The following is a 16,369-nucleotide window of genomic DNA, read 5'->3' as shown; positions in this document are numbered from 1 at the left end:
TCCATACCATCCTCTTGAAAATATACAGACAATTCTCAGAAGATTCTTAGATCTGTCGCCAGAAATCTAGTCCTTCTATCAAAAAATTGTTAAACCTTCTTCTCAGCATATTCTATGGGAAGACCTAGCGATCTTCGTTGAGAATTTCTCTTGTCTTCTTGGTGTTCAGAACCCTTCGTCGTTTGTATTAGTTTACAGTCTATTCTCATTGTATAATTAGTGAGCACTTCGATTCCCCTTCCACATTAGGGTGACAAAAACAATCATGTAACCCATCATTGTTTCACCGACTACATCCAGTGGAGGGAAAGAAATGGAAATGTCGTTTGAATGTGTGCATGAGCGCTTTTCTTATGCATTAGTTGTCACTTGATGCCAGTAACTCAGGCAATCACTTGTGATTGGATCAAAACGACAATGGACAGCGGAAGCAATGCTCAGCTCACAAAGACAAAAACGCAATCTACTTATTTTCAAGGTTATCAATGTGGGATGGAATGAAAAGACAAACAAGATTAAGGTTACTAGCCAGCCAGCCAACCACCCACCCAGCCAAATGTGAATGGACGGATGGGAGGAAGAAGCTGGCCACACATTTACTTAGTATAAATTACTCACCTGATAATAAGAATCCGCCATGATTGGATTATGATGACGATGACAACGACGACGAAGACGATGGTGATGTGGATGTTGCTTTGATGATTCTGTCTGTAGTCGGCCAGAAATCCAAAGAAATTTGCTGCTTTTTTCAACGATTCGTTATTTTTTTCTTAATGTTTTATTGAAAATGTTTTCTCCGTTTAAAAACAATGAACACGCACATTAATGTATATGTTGTTTTCTTTTTTCTTAATTAATGTATGTTTAGGCACAATATATTGTTAATTTTTAAAAAAAAAATACACTTTTTAACCTTTTTTTGGAAGAAATTACAAAAAAATTCAATTATTAATTAAATGACACTTGGTTATTTTTAGATTGGTTAATTATTTTTATAACCCCAAAGGTGAGGCATTGTTTTTTATTTTATTGTTCATCTGCTTGATATCCAATAATGAATGAAAGAATGCACGACCCCACAACAACAACAGCAGCAGCTTCAAATAAACATTCTCTTTGCAGCAGTAGTAACTAAGGCGACGGACGACGACGACAACAAACGACCAATGCGGCGGCGAAATGGTCAACAGCAGCACATTGTCACTTATTTAACGTCGAATGCTCGAATGAATGCCCGAATCCGAACAGATAAATGGATGGATGGATATGGATGAACTGCAGAGTAGGGTTGTGGCTGATTGTGCAGTGGAATCAGAATTTAAGTAAAACGACAAAGAAGGAGAGAAACACAACTCGCATCACAAAGATGACACTGTGACATCAGCTGGTTGGTTACAAATGCAGTAGGAACAACAACAACAACCAAATCCAATGGCACCAGCAACTACATATATGCCAACCACCATCACCACCCACAATCCGAAATAGGTATAAAACGTACATATAATGTATAATGTGTGTGTTTGCGAATTTATCTAGAATGAGATTTAAAAGAAAATTTGCAAATAATTCCTAAAACGTTTCTTGTTTTCTATCATTGCCGTGGTGGTTTTCTTAGGCTATGGGGCCTCTCCAACAATTATCAATCAGTGTTATCACAATTACTGGCATTTGTTACATAAACAAATGATCGTTTTTTTATGAAAGCAACAAAGGGGAGGGGGGATAACACAATAATAAAAACATGTGTTTTATGAATAGAGTTGCCATCACTTTGTTTCGTTATAAAAAAGGATATAAATGGTGGAGGTAATTAAAAGCTGAAAACTATGAAAACATTAAATGTTGATGCTTTTTCGGTGGTCACACAAGGGATTTTTACTAAAGGAAAACTGAATTTATTAGAGAAAAATTACGGATGCAAATGTGAAAAATACATTATTCCCTGTTGATTTTTCATAAAATGTTATTTGAGTAAGAAAATTTAGCTTTTTAAGTCCTTTTTTGATAATTTGTAATAATCTGTAAAAATTGATCCGGGGTATTGATGGTTGAATTAAAAGTCCGGTAAATAAGAAGACATTCCACCAGTACTCAGCACCATCGCACTCAGCATGCGCCACCCAAGAATGGTTACAAAATGAGGTTCCTCGCTTAATTTCCAGTGCACAATCACCAACAAAATCTCCGGATAAGAATAGTCCAACTATTGTGTCTGGAGTATTTTGAAAAGCAAAGTTGGCACCAAAAAATGCCAAAGTGTCGATCACCTCAAGCAAGCACTTCGCCGGGAATGGGCCAAAATACCGCAGAGCAACATTCGGGCAGCGTGTGACGGTTTCATTGGCCATTTGAAGGACATAATTCGAGCTAAAAGTGACCAATTCGAACAAATCTAAACTTATTCTAAAATTTGATTCTATTTCCGACATTTTTTGTTTTCTTTCAATAAAATTAAAAAAAAAATAAATATTATGGCGTTTGACTTTGTTGCAGTTTTTATCTCACCCTGTAGGTATTGGAAATTGTGTCCCTTTGTTGGTGAGGTACCAAGAGGGGTTGACAGATCTTGCGTTAGCAAAAATATTTGGATGTGTGAAATTTGAAAAGAAAGTTATATGCTTATTTCGCTTTCTTTGAGCGTTTTGTTTTCCAAAAATCTTGAACCTTATCTGGGGTTCCCAGAAGGAATAGTCCGATCCCTACAATCTTTATAACAGATCTTAAGTTGATGGAAATATTGAGATGTATCAAGTCTGAATGGAATCGGATGTTAATTTCGGGTTTTATGAGCTTCATGGATATTCAAAGTTTTGATCCTTTGTAGGGGAGATACCAAAAGGAGTGGACCGATATATCCCATCTTCACGCCAGACTTTGGGTTAATAAAAATATTGCGATGTGTGTAAATTAAAAACAATCGGACAAAGACATCACATTTTATAAGAGTTATAATTATTCAAAATTCGGACCCTTTGTGGGTGAGGTACTTGATGGAGTGAACCGATATTGTCCGTTTTAGCACCTAACCTAGCACTGATGAAAATATTAGGATTCGGATTATCCTTTCACTTTCTATGCAGTAAATTATTTTCTTTGAAAATGTTGACATTTTGTGGGGGAGGTACCAGAAGGAGTGGTCCGATATTGCCCATCTCCGAACTCGATCTAAGATTAAAAATAATCTTACGATGTACCATGTTTGGATCAAATCGGATACTCCCTTCGAGAGTTATCGTGCGCCAGCCAGACAGACAGACATCGCTTGATCGACTCCAAATTTCTTAAATTATTATTATCATCGCCCCACATAGGGCGATGTTTCAAAGCTACGAAATTTCTCGATTTCTACGACTGACCGATTTCTTTCAGTGTAATGTAAATGTAAACAAACCAATCTGGCGGCTAATGGAGCAAATTCTGATAAGAAATTTTAAACAACAATCTTATAAGAGCAAACAACAGAACTTCCAACGAGTCATAAACAAAAAAAAATCAGCTGTTAGATTTCTATTAAGAAAATTCACAACATTAGATTTCCTAATTGTTGTTGCTGGTTTTTCTCAAGTGTAGAATTGCGAAAAGTCAAACATTAACCATTGCTGCTCCACACAGCAGTATAATGCCCTTTCCATGTTATTTATGTTTATTTACCCCTCAGCTACTCTGGAGACGTTGGTTTGTTTTGTACATTTTAGTTGGCTGCCCTATCAAAACAGATTTGTTTACGTTTTGCCTTTAATTTTTATCTCGAAATATTGCTGTTCATAAAATTATCTTATTCTCGTTGATTCGTTCGTTCGTTCATTTATTAGAATCAATGAAAACCGCATCAGATCTCTTTCTGTCATAAATTATTCATTCAACGGAAATTTTGCAATTCTCTGCTGGCTGTGGCAAAGCAAACAATGTTGTTGCTGCTGTTGTTATTGAAGAAAAAATCTGAATTTTAAATTGAAAATAATTACACTGGATTTGGTTTTGGGTTGTGGCTGGCTGTTGGTTTTATCTCTCATTGTCTATACTGGGAGCTGCTGATGCTGCTGCTGCTGCTGCATATTAACGGCAATAATCATCATCCACAACATTCCGACACACAACATTACAATGCAAAAGATTACAACAAATATTTGTTTGTTTTACTTCTTGAGAACAACTAATTTGTTGTCTTGCACACTTTTGTGTAATTATAAAATACAAAAATTCCAACAAAAGAAGAGATACAAGCCAAGAATGTAATTTAGCTTGTTTGTGTTGTATGGCGGCGACTGTCGTTGAAATGTCATTGGCAAAAAAAAAAAACAAAATCATTTACATAAAACAAACAGGCTGGCAACACTACAGCACTGGCACGGATGCTTAGTTGATGGTTTTGTTGCGTTTCTGGCTCGTTTTTAGATGGATGGATAATGAACTTTAAGTGGACACAAAGGAATGACAATAAAAACACCAACACTTATTTTCAATTTTGTTTTTATTTCTTTTGTAATTATCCAATTCAATTGCACTTATTTCACTTTATGTTCTTTGCGCTATATTTTCCGACGATTTTTTTTACAACAAAAATAACGAACATTTGATATCTCAAGTTGAAGGGGGAAAAACTTTCATTCGTTATTGGACTGTTTTGCTTGCTTTTTTATTTTCGTGATTCTTTTTTATTTCGCCTCCTATGTTTTATTTCTTTCTTATCCCAACCATCATATTTCAATTGTTGCTTTTTTATTTTTGCATACACTCACTCACACACACACACACTTACAAGACAAAACAAAAAGAAGGCAAGAAAAATACCAATCCCCAATCCAACAACCTTTTAAAGATCTACGTCCACCATTCGAAGAACGAAAAACGCCGTGGCCACGTAGCCAATTTTTACCCGCACTTGTTAATTTCGTTGACTAAGTTAATAATTTGTTAATGTTTTTCACTAATTATGAGTTTTTATTCATATTATTTTAGAGGGTTTTCGATATTCACGCGAAAAAGAATATGACCGACCAAACTCGTCTGCTTCGTTGTTTGTAGGGATGCGTAGGCCGACACTGAACTAATCGATTAATCGACATTTGACTTTGAATATCGATAGCGGACATGTTGCCGGTCTTCGACGATCGATCATGTGTAGTTAATTTTTAACATCAGAAACGTTGTAGACTTTTTGGTTATTTTAAAAAAAAATTATGAAAGAAAAAAGAAGTGTGGGGATGAAAAAAAAAACGTTTAGACATTATAAGGATTGGTCTGTTCTAGAGCTGTAAGAATGTACATTTTTTACTACGATAACCGATTTTTCCTTTATGATATCGAAAAATATTGCAAAAATATTAGATTCTTGCATGTTCTGGAACAGACCAAGGATGAATCAAAACATACATGATTAAACCACAGGCTTTATTAGATCCAGTGGGTAAGAACCTAATTAACTCGGCATGAAATCTATATATCTATTTGATTAATAAACGACTATTATTCTTGATAAATGGTCTGTTCCAGAACTGCAAGAATTTAAAAGTTTTTAATATGATAACCGATTTCCTCCTTATGATATCGAAGAAAATTGCAAAACTAGTAGATTCTTGCAGGTTCTGGTACAGAGCTAAACACTGTCTACACTGCTCAAAATCCGTAGCCTTTGTCTTTTGAAATTCTATTCGAAATTCGACATTTCATAAAGAAATGAAAGGGAAGATGTCTCGTGGGAAGGATTTTAGAAAGTTATTAAATCAATACTATAAAAAGCGATTTTCGCTTTATAATATCGGAGAAATGGCAAAATAGCAAATTCCTACAAGAATTTTGGAGCAGAGCATCTGGTAGCAGATGTATTATTGCCCCTGAACTTTATGATAGAAATGCATTTTTAATCCAAAAACGTCATTTTTTCTTGTCTAGACGTAGTAGGGTCCCAATTGGTTAACTTCTCTATATTTGGAACTTCATATTTCAAATAATCGGGGGAATTAATAAGACCGCTTTTCAAACATGTTTGTACGCGATAAATGATCGGCCACCTCTGTACAGTATTTGATTGGAAGGAATATACTTTATCTATGAAAGAATGATGTTGACCTCATGGTTCTCGGAATTTTTTGAAAATCCCTGTTGACATTTGAATTGAATGTTTTATTGAACTAACTTACAGACTACACAAACTTAATATTACAAAGAAACGCCTAAGCGGTTGGTTTCTTAGGTAACGAACCAAATGCAGAGATAACAGTTCCTTTAGTACCGGTTACAGTTGTGGTCAAGGGCGGCACAGTGGGTTTGTTGACAGTTGCAGGTTGATCCCATTTAGATTTTCTGCAAGAAAAAACAATAATTTTAAAAACTATGATTATGTTATGAACAAAAAATTGCCTACCTCTTTTTGGCTTCCTCCTCAACTTTACGAGCCAAGGCCGAAACCTGTTCAATTTTTCCCGAGTCTTTCTTTTCCTTCTGGCGTTTCAACATTTCATTCTTTTGTACTACGGCCAACTCTTCATAGTAACTTTCTGGGCCCCATTGCAATGGATCGTATATCTCGGGCGGGTAATTTGTACCAAATTCGTTGATGTCACAAAACTGAATGAGTTTCTCATAAATACTGGGATTACGGAATTCCTTACGTTGCTGGATGATGCGATTCATATCCATGTTGTTGCTTTCCATTTTTTCATAGAGTTGATTGATTTTCTCAGTCAGCTCGGGCAAAGGTTTGCCTTTCGGCTCGGGTGGCAATGTAAAGCCGTAATGAGAAAAGCGGGCATATTTATCTTTAACCTTGCCCGGCTTCTCGGTAGAATCGTCATCTATTTCTATGGGTGTACCACCGTTGCGTTGTGGTGTCTGTCCATCTTCTATTTTAATGACATTTTCATCTTCTGAATCTTCACTGGACAAAGTCTCAGGGCTATCATCCTCGTCGTTGTCATTCCTTTCATCATCAGAGATAATCGTGTCATCTTGATAGCTTACCAAACGTTTAACATCTCGGGATTTCTTCTTTTTCTTTTTGGGCGGTGAAGCTGCCTTGCGTTTCTCCGGAGTTTGTTGTGGAGTGTGTCTTGGAGGTGGTATAATAACCTGGAAATATTAAGGGGTTTTCATGAAATGACAACAAACGTTTACAATGAGTTTGGGGTACTTACAATTGATGTTTGGGAATTTTGCGAGTCTGGTGATTGCTCCTGATCTTCATTTTCCGAATCAGTATATTGAGCCGTCAAGCTTGCCAAAGCGGAGTTGCTCATTTTAAGCGAGTTTAATTTAAGTTATTTAAAAATTAATTTCTAATTTAATTTAATAGTAAACTCGTTGTTTCTATACAATTTTGACAGTTTTGTCTTTCTAAACCGAATTGGTTCAAAGAAGCTATTCTTTGAAAGGAACAGCATGCGCTTTTCTAGTTCCTTCAGTTCACCTAGTTCTTTGGTTTCATATCATTCTCATCTTTCTTTGCTTGCTACCCTCATCATAGTCCTTTAAAGTCCAGTACTTGCTTTAATCTACTACTATTTCATTCTTGAAACTCTCTTTTGTTTCCTGGTACAAGATCCTACAAAAAATCCAAAAAATCGTAAAACTGCAAAGCAAATTGAGGGGAAGACAAACAAAAATAACTTTCCTTTTTTTATAAATATAGTCCAATTTGATAGTTAAAAGTAGTAGCTATGTTTCCTACTTACAAACTTGTGTTATTTTCACTATTATTCCCCAACTGTAGTTAAATACCACTTTTTCTTCGATCCCTCTTCGAAAAGTTCAATTTTTTGTTTTAAAATACCTATTCTATTGAAATAACATTTTCACAGAGTTAAGCTTTTGTATATGTGTATACTCACTTTCAGCTGTCTTTGTTTACAGCCAAATTCGTTGACGTAGAAGACACAAGTTCACATTGTTCAGTTCGGTGAACAGTTATTTTGAACGGTACTTGTCCAACGAAGCATCTCTTTATTTCCTGGATTATTTGGAGTAATTAAAGGATAATGACGCCGGTTACTGCATCCGGAGTTGAAGTAGAAGAAGATCGGATCCAGAAAAGGGTCAATAAAATTCTGGAAACCCGTTTGGATGCCGAGAAAGTTTGTAATATGTTCATCAACTTTTGACATTTTATTAAAAACTAATTTTCCACTTGCAGGATACCTTGGAGGCTTTGCAAGATTTGTCAAGCTTCTTCACGGAAAACACCCTACAAAATAGACGAAATTTACGTTCCCGCATCGAAAAACGTTCTGTTTTTATTAATGATGAATTTCTGAAGGCTTTTCGTGAAGTCAAGTCCAGCCTCGATTTGGTAATTACCGATTTGGATACGTTGGCAGATTCCGTGCAAGCTATGAAAAATGATTTGGAATCATCGAAAGCCTTAACACATGACCTAATTAAGCAAACTAATTCGCTGCAAGAAGAACGTGACCGCTTGCAGGTACATAAGCAAATTGCAGAGGCATTCCTGGGACGTTTCCAGCTGAGTGTGCCGGAACATCAAATGTTGTATGGTACTTCAAAGGATACCCCTATTGTTCCGGAATTTTTCGATGTTTTGGATCGGGTGCAGGCTATACATTCAGAATGTAGGGTACTAATGCAATGTGGTTATCAAACTGCGGCATCAGATATTATGGAAGAGATGACTTTGCATCAAGAGGGAGCCTTGGAAAGACTCTACAGATGGACGCAGAATCATTGCAGAAATTTGGAAAACAATGAAATTGGCCAGTTGGTTTGTCGGGCTATGGGTAGGTTACAGGATAGGCCTGTGTTGTTCAAGTAAGTAATATCAATCCATAACAATAGAATGACATTAATAAAATATGTCCTGGTTTTAGATATGTGATAGACGAGTATGCCATCGCTCGCAGAGCAGTCCTTGTACGCCAGTTTATTGAAGCCCTGACAGAAGGTGGCCCAGGAGGCAATCCAAAACCCATTGAAATGCATGCCCATGACCCCAAACGTTACATTGGTGACATGTTTGCCTGGCTGCATCAATCCATTCCCACAGAAAAAGACAATTTGAACCTACTCCTAAAGGAATGCGATAAAAACGATATATCCGAGCAAAAACGCAATGCTTTGGCATACATTGTGGAGGGTGTTTGCCACCCATTGAAAGTTCGTGTTGATACCATTTTGACTTCGGAAAAATATCCAATTGTGCTTTTTGCAATTTCCAATCTCTTGCGCTTCTATCAACAAATTATGAGACAAGTGGTACCGGGAGGATCATTGGAACAATGTTTAATTGATTTACAAAAGTCAAGTGAAGAGATCTATTTGAATGCCCTGGCTGCTCAGGTGAAACACATTTTACAAAAACCTGCTGGATCTGCAGCAGAGCCACCACAAAGAGACTTGGTGCCACCGGCCAGTTTGGGACGTTTATTAAATCTCCTAAAAGAGATACTTTCGGTGGCCACAATGGTGGATGGTCGTCAATCGGATATTACAAAAATTGTGTCCTGTATTATTGACCCTCTGCTGCAATCTGTACAGGAGTCGGCTTCACATTTGCCCACAATTGATATGTCCGTATATTTGTTGAATTGCATTTATCACATGCAAAATTCTTTGGCTGTCTATGAGTATATGGATGAAAGAGTCGAAAGACTACAGGCTCAGTCGGAGGCCCAAATCGACACTTTGACCTCTGAACAAGCTTCCTCATTGGTGGCAAATCTTCAGCTAGGTCCAATTTACACAATATTGCAAACAAATCAGTCAAAAATTGAATCAAATCTTTTGAAAATATTTATGAACAAAATGGATGCATTTTTACAAATGCCCGATGTATTGTTGCTGCCCCAAATCCAATTGATTATGTCAAGTTCTCACCGTAATGCTGTGCAGAAACGTTCCTTTAATGTTATCGTTGCCATTTACAAGCAAATCTATGAACGTGTACATGATCCGGCCAATGGTTTTGAACATCCCGAGGCTATATTTTCAAAGACACCCGAACAGGTCTCCAAAATATTGGCTCTGTAAAGAAGGTATTTATGTAGTTTTGTTGTAGTTTAGTTGAGTGGTAATTGATTGCCTATTTCCAATATTTCCAAATGGATAAAAATATATTTTAATATCTAATTCATAGCGGGATTTATCTTCCTTAAGAAAGAATGAATGAAAAAATTAACATATTTGCATTTAAAGTTACTTGGATGCACCATGACAAAATTAATGTAAAAATAAAATTCTAGGGCTCGACGAATCACAAGACACATTTTTTCCTCTAAACGCTATTAAATGATACAAATATTCTCTACTTGTAAATCTAAACTAATTAAATAGTTATTTTTTAAATCGTATCTCGTAGTGTACCTTTGGACAACGTTGCACAATCCTGTGGATAATATGGATTAGGGGCCAATATTCATTTACATATAACTCGTGGTATATGTAAATGAATATTGGTGATGTTCATATATCTGCTGATATCGTGGAAGAGTCCAGACTTTTTTAAGCATAACTTTTATATTTGGCTCCATATCAGTAGTCCCGAATAAGTAATTTAAAGGCTTTGAAAATGTAGTTGACATACGGCGGAAAAAAGCTCCGTCAACAAATTTCCAGTTTTTATTGGTGTCCTCTTTTTCTCGAACTATAAAATGTTTCAGTAACAGTTTTCACCCTGAACAAAAGTCGTTCATTGGGAAACATGTCAAAGTCAGATATCTTAGCACCTTTACACCAGCTGCTTTAACTAGACCCCTCAAAGTTAGAAATCCTAAGACCTTTACACCAAGTACTTTAACTAGACCCGTCAGATCCCTGTGACAAACAATGAGTCTCCGGAGTGGTCCGCCAATGCAAATACTATGTAATGAAATCAAATTTTGTCTTGCCAGAACGTCTTTAAATTATTTACAGTTTTTTTAGAGGCCCCTTACAAAGTTGTCCTCTTTTTTCGGCCTATAAAATGTTCCAGTTACAATTTAAAGAGTTTCATCCGGAAACTATTCAAAATTAGATATTTACACCAGGTTATTTAACTAGACCTTTCAATGCCAGATATATTGGAACCTTTACACCGAGTAAATTGTTAGACCCATGTGGAAAACTATGCGGTTCTGGCGTGGTCCGCTAACGTAAGTGCTCCGAAATGGAATCGCATTCAGTCCTGCCAGACCATCGGCCTGAGAACCGCAAAGGGGTGCCTCCTTATGATACCCGTTGACTATCTACACGTGGAGGCGGAGGTCTTACCGATGCGGTAGCATAATAAAACGCTGTCCAACCATCCCACCATCTTGTGGATAGGCAACTTCTGCCCGGGCAAGCAAGGAAAGACCCTCATAATTTATAGATAAAAGTACAACGATACAAGAAAAAGCCTCTAGATCAACAGGCCTAGCCCGAACATGAACATGTATTTGCTGGTACTTGGCACAGCGCTTGGGGAGCAGATAAGGAAACCGTGTTGACCGTTTACAACGCGTTAGGCCGGTCTGTGGTAAACTATGCGGCTATAGTGTTGTCCGCCAACGTAAGTGCTACACAATGGAATCGCATTCAGTCGCCTTAAGAACCGAAATAGGGTGCCACCTTATGACCCGTTGACCATCTACATGAGGAGGCAAAGGTCTTACCGGTGTGGTAGCACAATAAAGTGTTGTCAATGCAATTTTTAATTGGGTGTTATAAACAGAACCATCATAATCACCATGTGATGTATAGGCAACCTCTACCCAGGCAAATGAGGAAAGGGCTCCATGACCTACGGATACAAGTACAGCGATACAAGAGAAAGCCTCTAGATCAGCAGGCCTAGGATTGAATTGTATTCACTTTGACGTAGTCACAGCACTTATAGCAGAACACCGAGTGAATAGCACACTTGAAGCTCATCCCCTTCCACTGCAGCTGAGGAACCAGAGCTGCAGCGACAAACCAGAGTAGTTTTGGTAAGGGAAGGCCTTCATGATCCACATAGAGAGAGAGAGAGACATAGAGAGAAGTACAGAGTTAGAAGAGAAAGCCTCTAGATCAACATGCCTATCTAACAGGACTGAATTGTATACCCTCTGACGCGGTCACAGCAATTATAGCAGAATACAGAGTGAATATCAGATTATTCCCTTTCCATTGCACATGAAGAACGAGAGCTGCAGCGACAAACCAGAGTAGTTTTGATACAACTAAAATATGGATGGTGCAGCCGCAGAACACCTGCCCAGCATGTGGTAGAGTCCCACATCACCCTCTGCTCCTTTCAACTGCCCAGTCAAAACTACTCACCTAACGCCCGTATCGCCATGGATCCAATTAATACAGGTTGCTTCCATTAGAAGCAGAGTCAGAGTAGAGAAGATATCAGAATGCACCCAACGGTACTAAAATAACTAGACCAGACCCCTTAAAGACTGATGGAATTGGCTTAGGAATTAATAATGCACTCTGAATGCTTTTCCCCCACCCCTCAACTATCTGCATAGGAATATAGATCACAAATCAAAACTTTGCATTACATTTATCTATTGTTGTAATTCTATATTTTTTTCTAAATACAATTCAAAATCACACACAGCATCTATCCTCCACAAAAGAAAACCAACAAATACGTTTGCTTTGCGGCAACAACTCATTGACAAAAAAGAAAAACTAAAGAAGAAATCACATGCATTGAAACGACTTTCATGTGTGTGGATAGGGAGGAAGATCGGCTGCCTGTTGCTACTTAGGCCCAGTGTAGTTGTTGACTTTTTGTCAGATATACGAAATACAACAAAATTGTGTTTGGGAGCGGAAAACAAACGAAAAGTGTCGTATTTGGATATTAATTTTATTTTTTTGTTTTAGTAGAGAATTTGTTTTTTTTTTTTTTTCTGTTGATAAGAATGAAGACGGTAAACAATGCGGCTGCTAGTACTTGTTGCTGATGGCTTAGCAGTCAGTAGTAGTCTTCCAGTAATGCCACTGGTGTAGTTTAGTTATAGCAGGCATGATTAAAAACAGAGTTTGTTTTCGAAATTCAAAGAAATAGTGTGGACGTAAATTATACCCCAATCTTGTGAATGAATAATAAGATTGACACAAAAAAAAAAAAACAAAACAAAACAGCAAAGTAACATAATACAATAAATGACGCCACAAAAATAAAATAATAATGGCATTGCAAATCAAATAAAAAAATACCCAACGAAGAAAAAAAGAAAACACGCCTTGCTTGTGCACGGTATATCTTCAGATGTTCGTTCATTCATCCAAAAAAATACTTGCAAATTTATCAATTGAAATACAATTAGAAGGCGATTGTTTGATTTAGTGCTCAACACAAAGGTGTTCCTAAAGAAAGCGAAAAATAAACAACATTAAAAACGGAAAAATCCAAAAATAGTAACAGAACACCACTCAATTATTACTTACAAGTGGTGAAAATAGCAACCATTTATCAAAAGAGGCGGAGGATTTAAATTCATAAAGCCCCCTCCGAAAAGTAAACAAACAATTTGTTTGAATTTCTTTCAACAAAATTAATTGATATATGTTGGGGTAAGTGTTTACATTTATAAATTCGCTGTTTCTCAACGTCAGAAAAAAGTAGACGGCTTAATTTGAAATATTTATAAAAATGCAAACAAACGTGACATCCACCGTCCCGGCTAAACATTGCCGAATTGTTTGTACCCTTCGATGACGTTAAAAAAAATAAAAATGATATGTAAATGTGTTGGGTTGTGGGGTGAACTTTGTGATACTATTGCATATATTTGAACTTTTGATCTTTAAAGAAAAAAAATAAAAAATAAAAATAAAAAAACAAGTAAAAAAGCTGTAATTTCGGCCGGGCCGGACTTTGAATACTCTCCATCATTTGGTACAAATTTGGCAATTTTCAAAAAAATAAAATCTTAAAAATACCGAAAGTAGTCGTATATTACGACGAACCGGACATGCATAGGCAGTTTTTTTTCATAAGCTATTACAATATTCAAATGCGAAACTTCAAAAAAAAAAAATCGTGAATAATGTAGCTAAAATCATCAAAATACCGAATATCGGGGAGTACCGTTATGAGGGCTATACCAAAACGTGGACCTGTACAGACAATTTTCTGTCATAGACTGTAGTATCCATTACGAACTTCAAATACCAAATTTGAAACAATTCCGGTAAATAATGTCGCTAAAATCATCAAAATACCGAATATCGGGAGGTGCCGTTATACGGGGGCTATACGAAGACGGGGACCTGCACAGACAATTTTCAGTCTACGATTGTAGTATCCATTACGAACTTCAAATACTAAATTTAAAACAATTCCGGTGAAAAGTATCGCTTAAATCACCAAATTACCGAATAATGGGGGGTACCATTATATGGGGGCTATATGAAGACGTGTAACTGTACAGACAATTTTCTGTCTTAGGCTGTAGTATCCATTACGAACTTCAAATACCCAATTTGAAACAATTCCGGCGAGTAATGTCGCTAAAATCATCAAAATAGAGTATATGTGGAGATGCAATTATTTGGGGGCTATATGAAGACGTGGACCTGCAAAGACAATTTTCTGTCTTAGGCTGTAGTATCCATTGCGAACTTCAAATACCAAATTTGAAACAATTCCGGTGAATAATGTCGCTAAAATCATCAAAATACCAAATATCGGAAGGTGCCGTTATAAGGGGGCTATACGAAGATGTGGACCTGCACATACAATTTTCTGTCATAGGCTGTAGTATCCATTACGAACTTCAAATACCTACTTTAAAACAATTCCGATGAATAATGTGCTTAAATCACTAAAATACCGAAAATGGGGAGGTACCGTAATATGGGGGCTATACCAAAACGTGGACCTACATGGACCATTTTCAATACCAAAAGTCCTGCAGACATAATATACATTTCAGTAAAATATTATCAACCTACTTTCGGAAGCTAGAGTGATTTCCTCAGACGGATAGACATAGAATTTTATGCTGATCAAGAATATAAACACTTTGTGGGGTCTAAAATGTATATTTCGAAGTGTTGCAAACGGAATGACAAACTTAATTTATCCCCCATACTATGGTGGAGGGTATAAAAACAAGTAAAAAGGTATCATTCGGTTTTGCCGACAGATATACAGGGTGAGATGCAAAACTGCCACCAACTTCAGACTGCAGTCATTTCAAAGCCACTCCTCCGACAGCTGTTAAAATAAATTATTCTAGTAACATCTCATTATTTTGTTTACAAGCGTACGAAAGCATTTTGGTGAGAATTTTCCAGAAAAAAAATAGTTATTCGTGACGGAATCCGAGCGTGATAGTGTGATTTCTTTATATTTGGCTGAAAAACCACAAGTGGCTATCGTTAGAGCACTTCAGCATTTAAATGTAAATAAATCTTTTGTGTCCCGTACCATCACTCCTTACAGTGATACTGGTGGCGTAGCTCGACTTCAAGGAAGCGGACAGCAACATCAGCAGAAATGGTTCGAAAAGTACAGAAGCGACTTGATCGAAGCCCGCGTCGCAGTGGCCGAAAGTGGCTCGTGAGCTAAACATATCGCAATATTTAATTCGGCAAATATTTAAATGAGCTCGGGCTCTGGTTAAAGCCATTGAAATTCCAAAAAGTGCAAGTCCTTACACCGCAACAGAAAGAAAATAGACTCAAAAGAGCTAAAGAGTTGCTTCGCTTGGCCGAAAGTGGTGAATTGCCGAATTTGGTTTTCTCCGCTCCGATGAGAAAACATTCGTTGTCCAGCAGTTTGTAAACCAACAAAATGATCGTGTTTACTTGCCAAAGAGGTCAGCTAAAAATGTGCACCTTCGGTTGGTCACCAGAACTCAAGCGCCGGCCATGGTGATGGTGTGAGCCGCCATAACAGCCGATGGTCGCTCTCCGCCTGTATTAATCGACCGTGGCATCAGAATAAATGCCGAATATTTTATCGCGATAATATTCTGGAGAGTGTATTAAAGCCTTGGGTACGCAAACATTTTGGCCGCAGACCTTGGACATTCCAAAAGGACTCAGCATTATCGCACTCAGCACGCGCCACCCAAGAATGGTGACAAAATGAGGTTCCTCGCTTCATTTCTAGCGCACAATGGCCATCAAAATCTCCGGATACCTATCCGTTGGACTATTGTATCTGGAGTATTTTGGAAAACAAGGTTGGCACTAAAAAAAAAAAGTGTCGATCACCTCAAGCAAGTGCTTCGCCGGGAATGGGCCAAAATACGGCAGAGCAACGTTCCGGCAGCGTGTGATGATTTCTTTGGCCATTTGAAGGCCATAATTCGTACCAATGGTTACCAATTCGAACAAATCTAAACTTATTCTAAAATTTGATTTCCGAAATTGTTTGCTTTAATTCAATAAATTAAAAAAAAATGTAAAAATTATGGCGTTTGACTTTGTTGCAGTTTTTTTA

General features: G+C 37.2%; 4 protein-coding genes across 5 annotated transcripts in view; 2 read left to right on the top strand and 2 right to left on the bottom strand.

Annotated features, from left to right (window-relative positions):
* LOC101900440 (serine/threonine-protein kinase N) overlaps positions 1-5,039 on the bottom strand; it is a 201,322-nt gene extending 196,283 nt beyond the window's left edge. The window contains exons 1-2 of one of the 2 annotated variants that reach the window (XM_059130989.1): positions 4,766-5,039; positions 619-916 (exon numbers count right to left, since the gene is read on the bottom strand). In XM_059130989.1, the coding sequence (XP_058986972.1) occupies positions 619-639 (21 nt within the window). In that variant the 5' untranslated portion in view covers positions 640-916; positions 4,766-5,039. The remainder of the gene's footprint in view (positions 1-618; positions 917-4,765) is intronic. The other variant, XM_059130991.1, reaches the window with a different exon arrangement.
* A 1,069-nt stretch (positions 5,040-6,108) lies between these two features.
* Positions 6,109-7,332, bottom strand: LOC101896916 (SAP30-binding protein). The gene is made up of 3 exons (XM_005178983.4): positions 7,140-7,332; positions 6,371-7,074; positions 6,109-6,309 (listed from the first exon to the last, which is right to left on the bottom strand). Exons 1-3 carry the CDS (start codon positions 7,239-7,241, stop codon positions 6,180-6,182), a joined length of 936 nt encoding a protein of 311 aa, XP_005179040.1. The 5' UTR covers positions 7,242-7,332; the 3' UTR covers positions 6,109-6,179.
* Positions 7,333-7,879: 547 nt separating this feature from the next.
* On the top strand, positions 7,880-10,083 carry LOC101895358 (conserved oligomeric Golgi complex subunit 6). Its single transcript, XM_005178974.4, has 3 exons — positions 7,880-8,075; positions 8,135-8,766; positions 8,826-10,083. Exons 1-3 carry the CDS (start codon positions 7,980-7,982, stop codon positions 9,982-9,984), a joined length of 1,887 nt encoding a protein of 628 aa, XP_005179031.2. The 5' UTR covers positions 7,880-7,979; the 3' UTR covers positions 9,985-10,083.
* Positions 10,084-13,057: 2,974 nt separating this feature from the next.
* The window catches only part of LOC101894853 (uncharacterized), a 185,760-nt gene continuing 182,448 nt past the window's right edge, over positions 13,058-16,369 (top strand). The window contains exon 1 of the mRNA XM_059131014.1: positions 13,058-13,488. The gene's annotated coding sequence lies outside the window, so the exon portion shown is untranslated. The remainder of the gene's footprint in view (positions 13,489-16,369) is intronic.

The sequence above is a fragment of the Musca domestica genome, unplaced genomic scaffold (assembly GCF_030504385.1).
Source record: "Musca domestica strain aabys unplaced genomic scaffold, Musca_domestica.polishedcontigs.V.1.1 8, whole genome shotgun sequence".
NCBI classification, from domain to species: Eukaryota; Metazoa; Arthropoda; class Insecta; order Diptera; family Muscidae; genus Musca; species Musca domestica.
The sequence above is the reverse complement of the archived record's forward strand: the minus strand, read 5'-3'. Positions and strand labels throughout refer to the sequence as shown.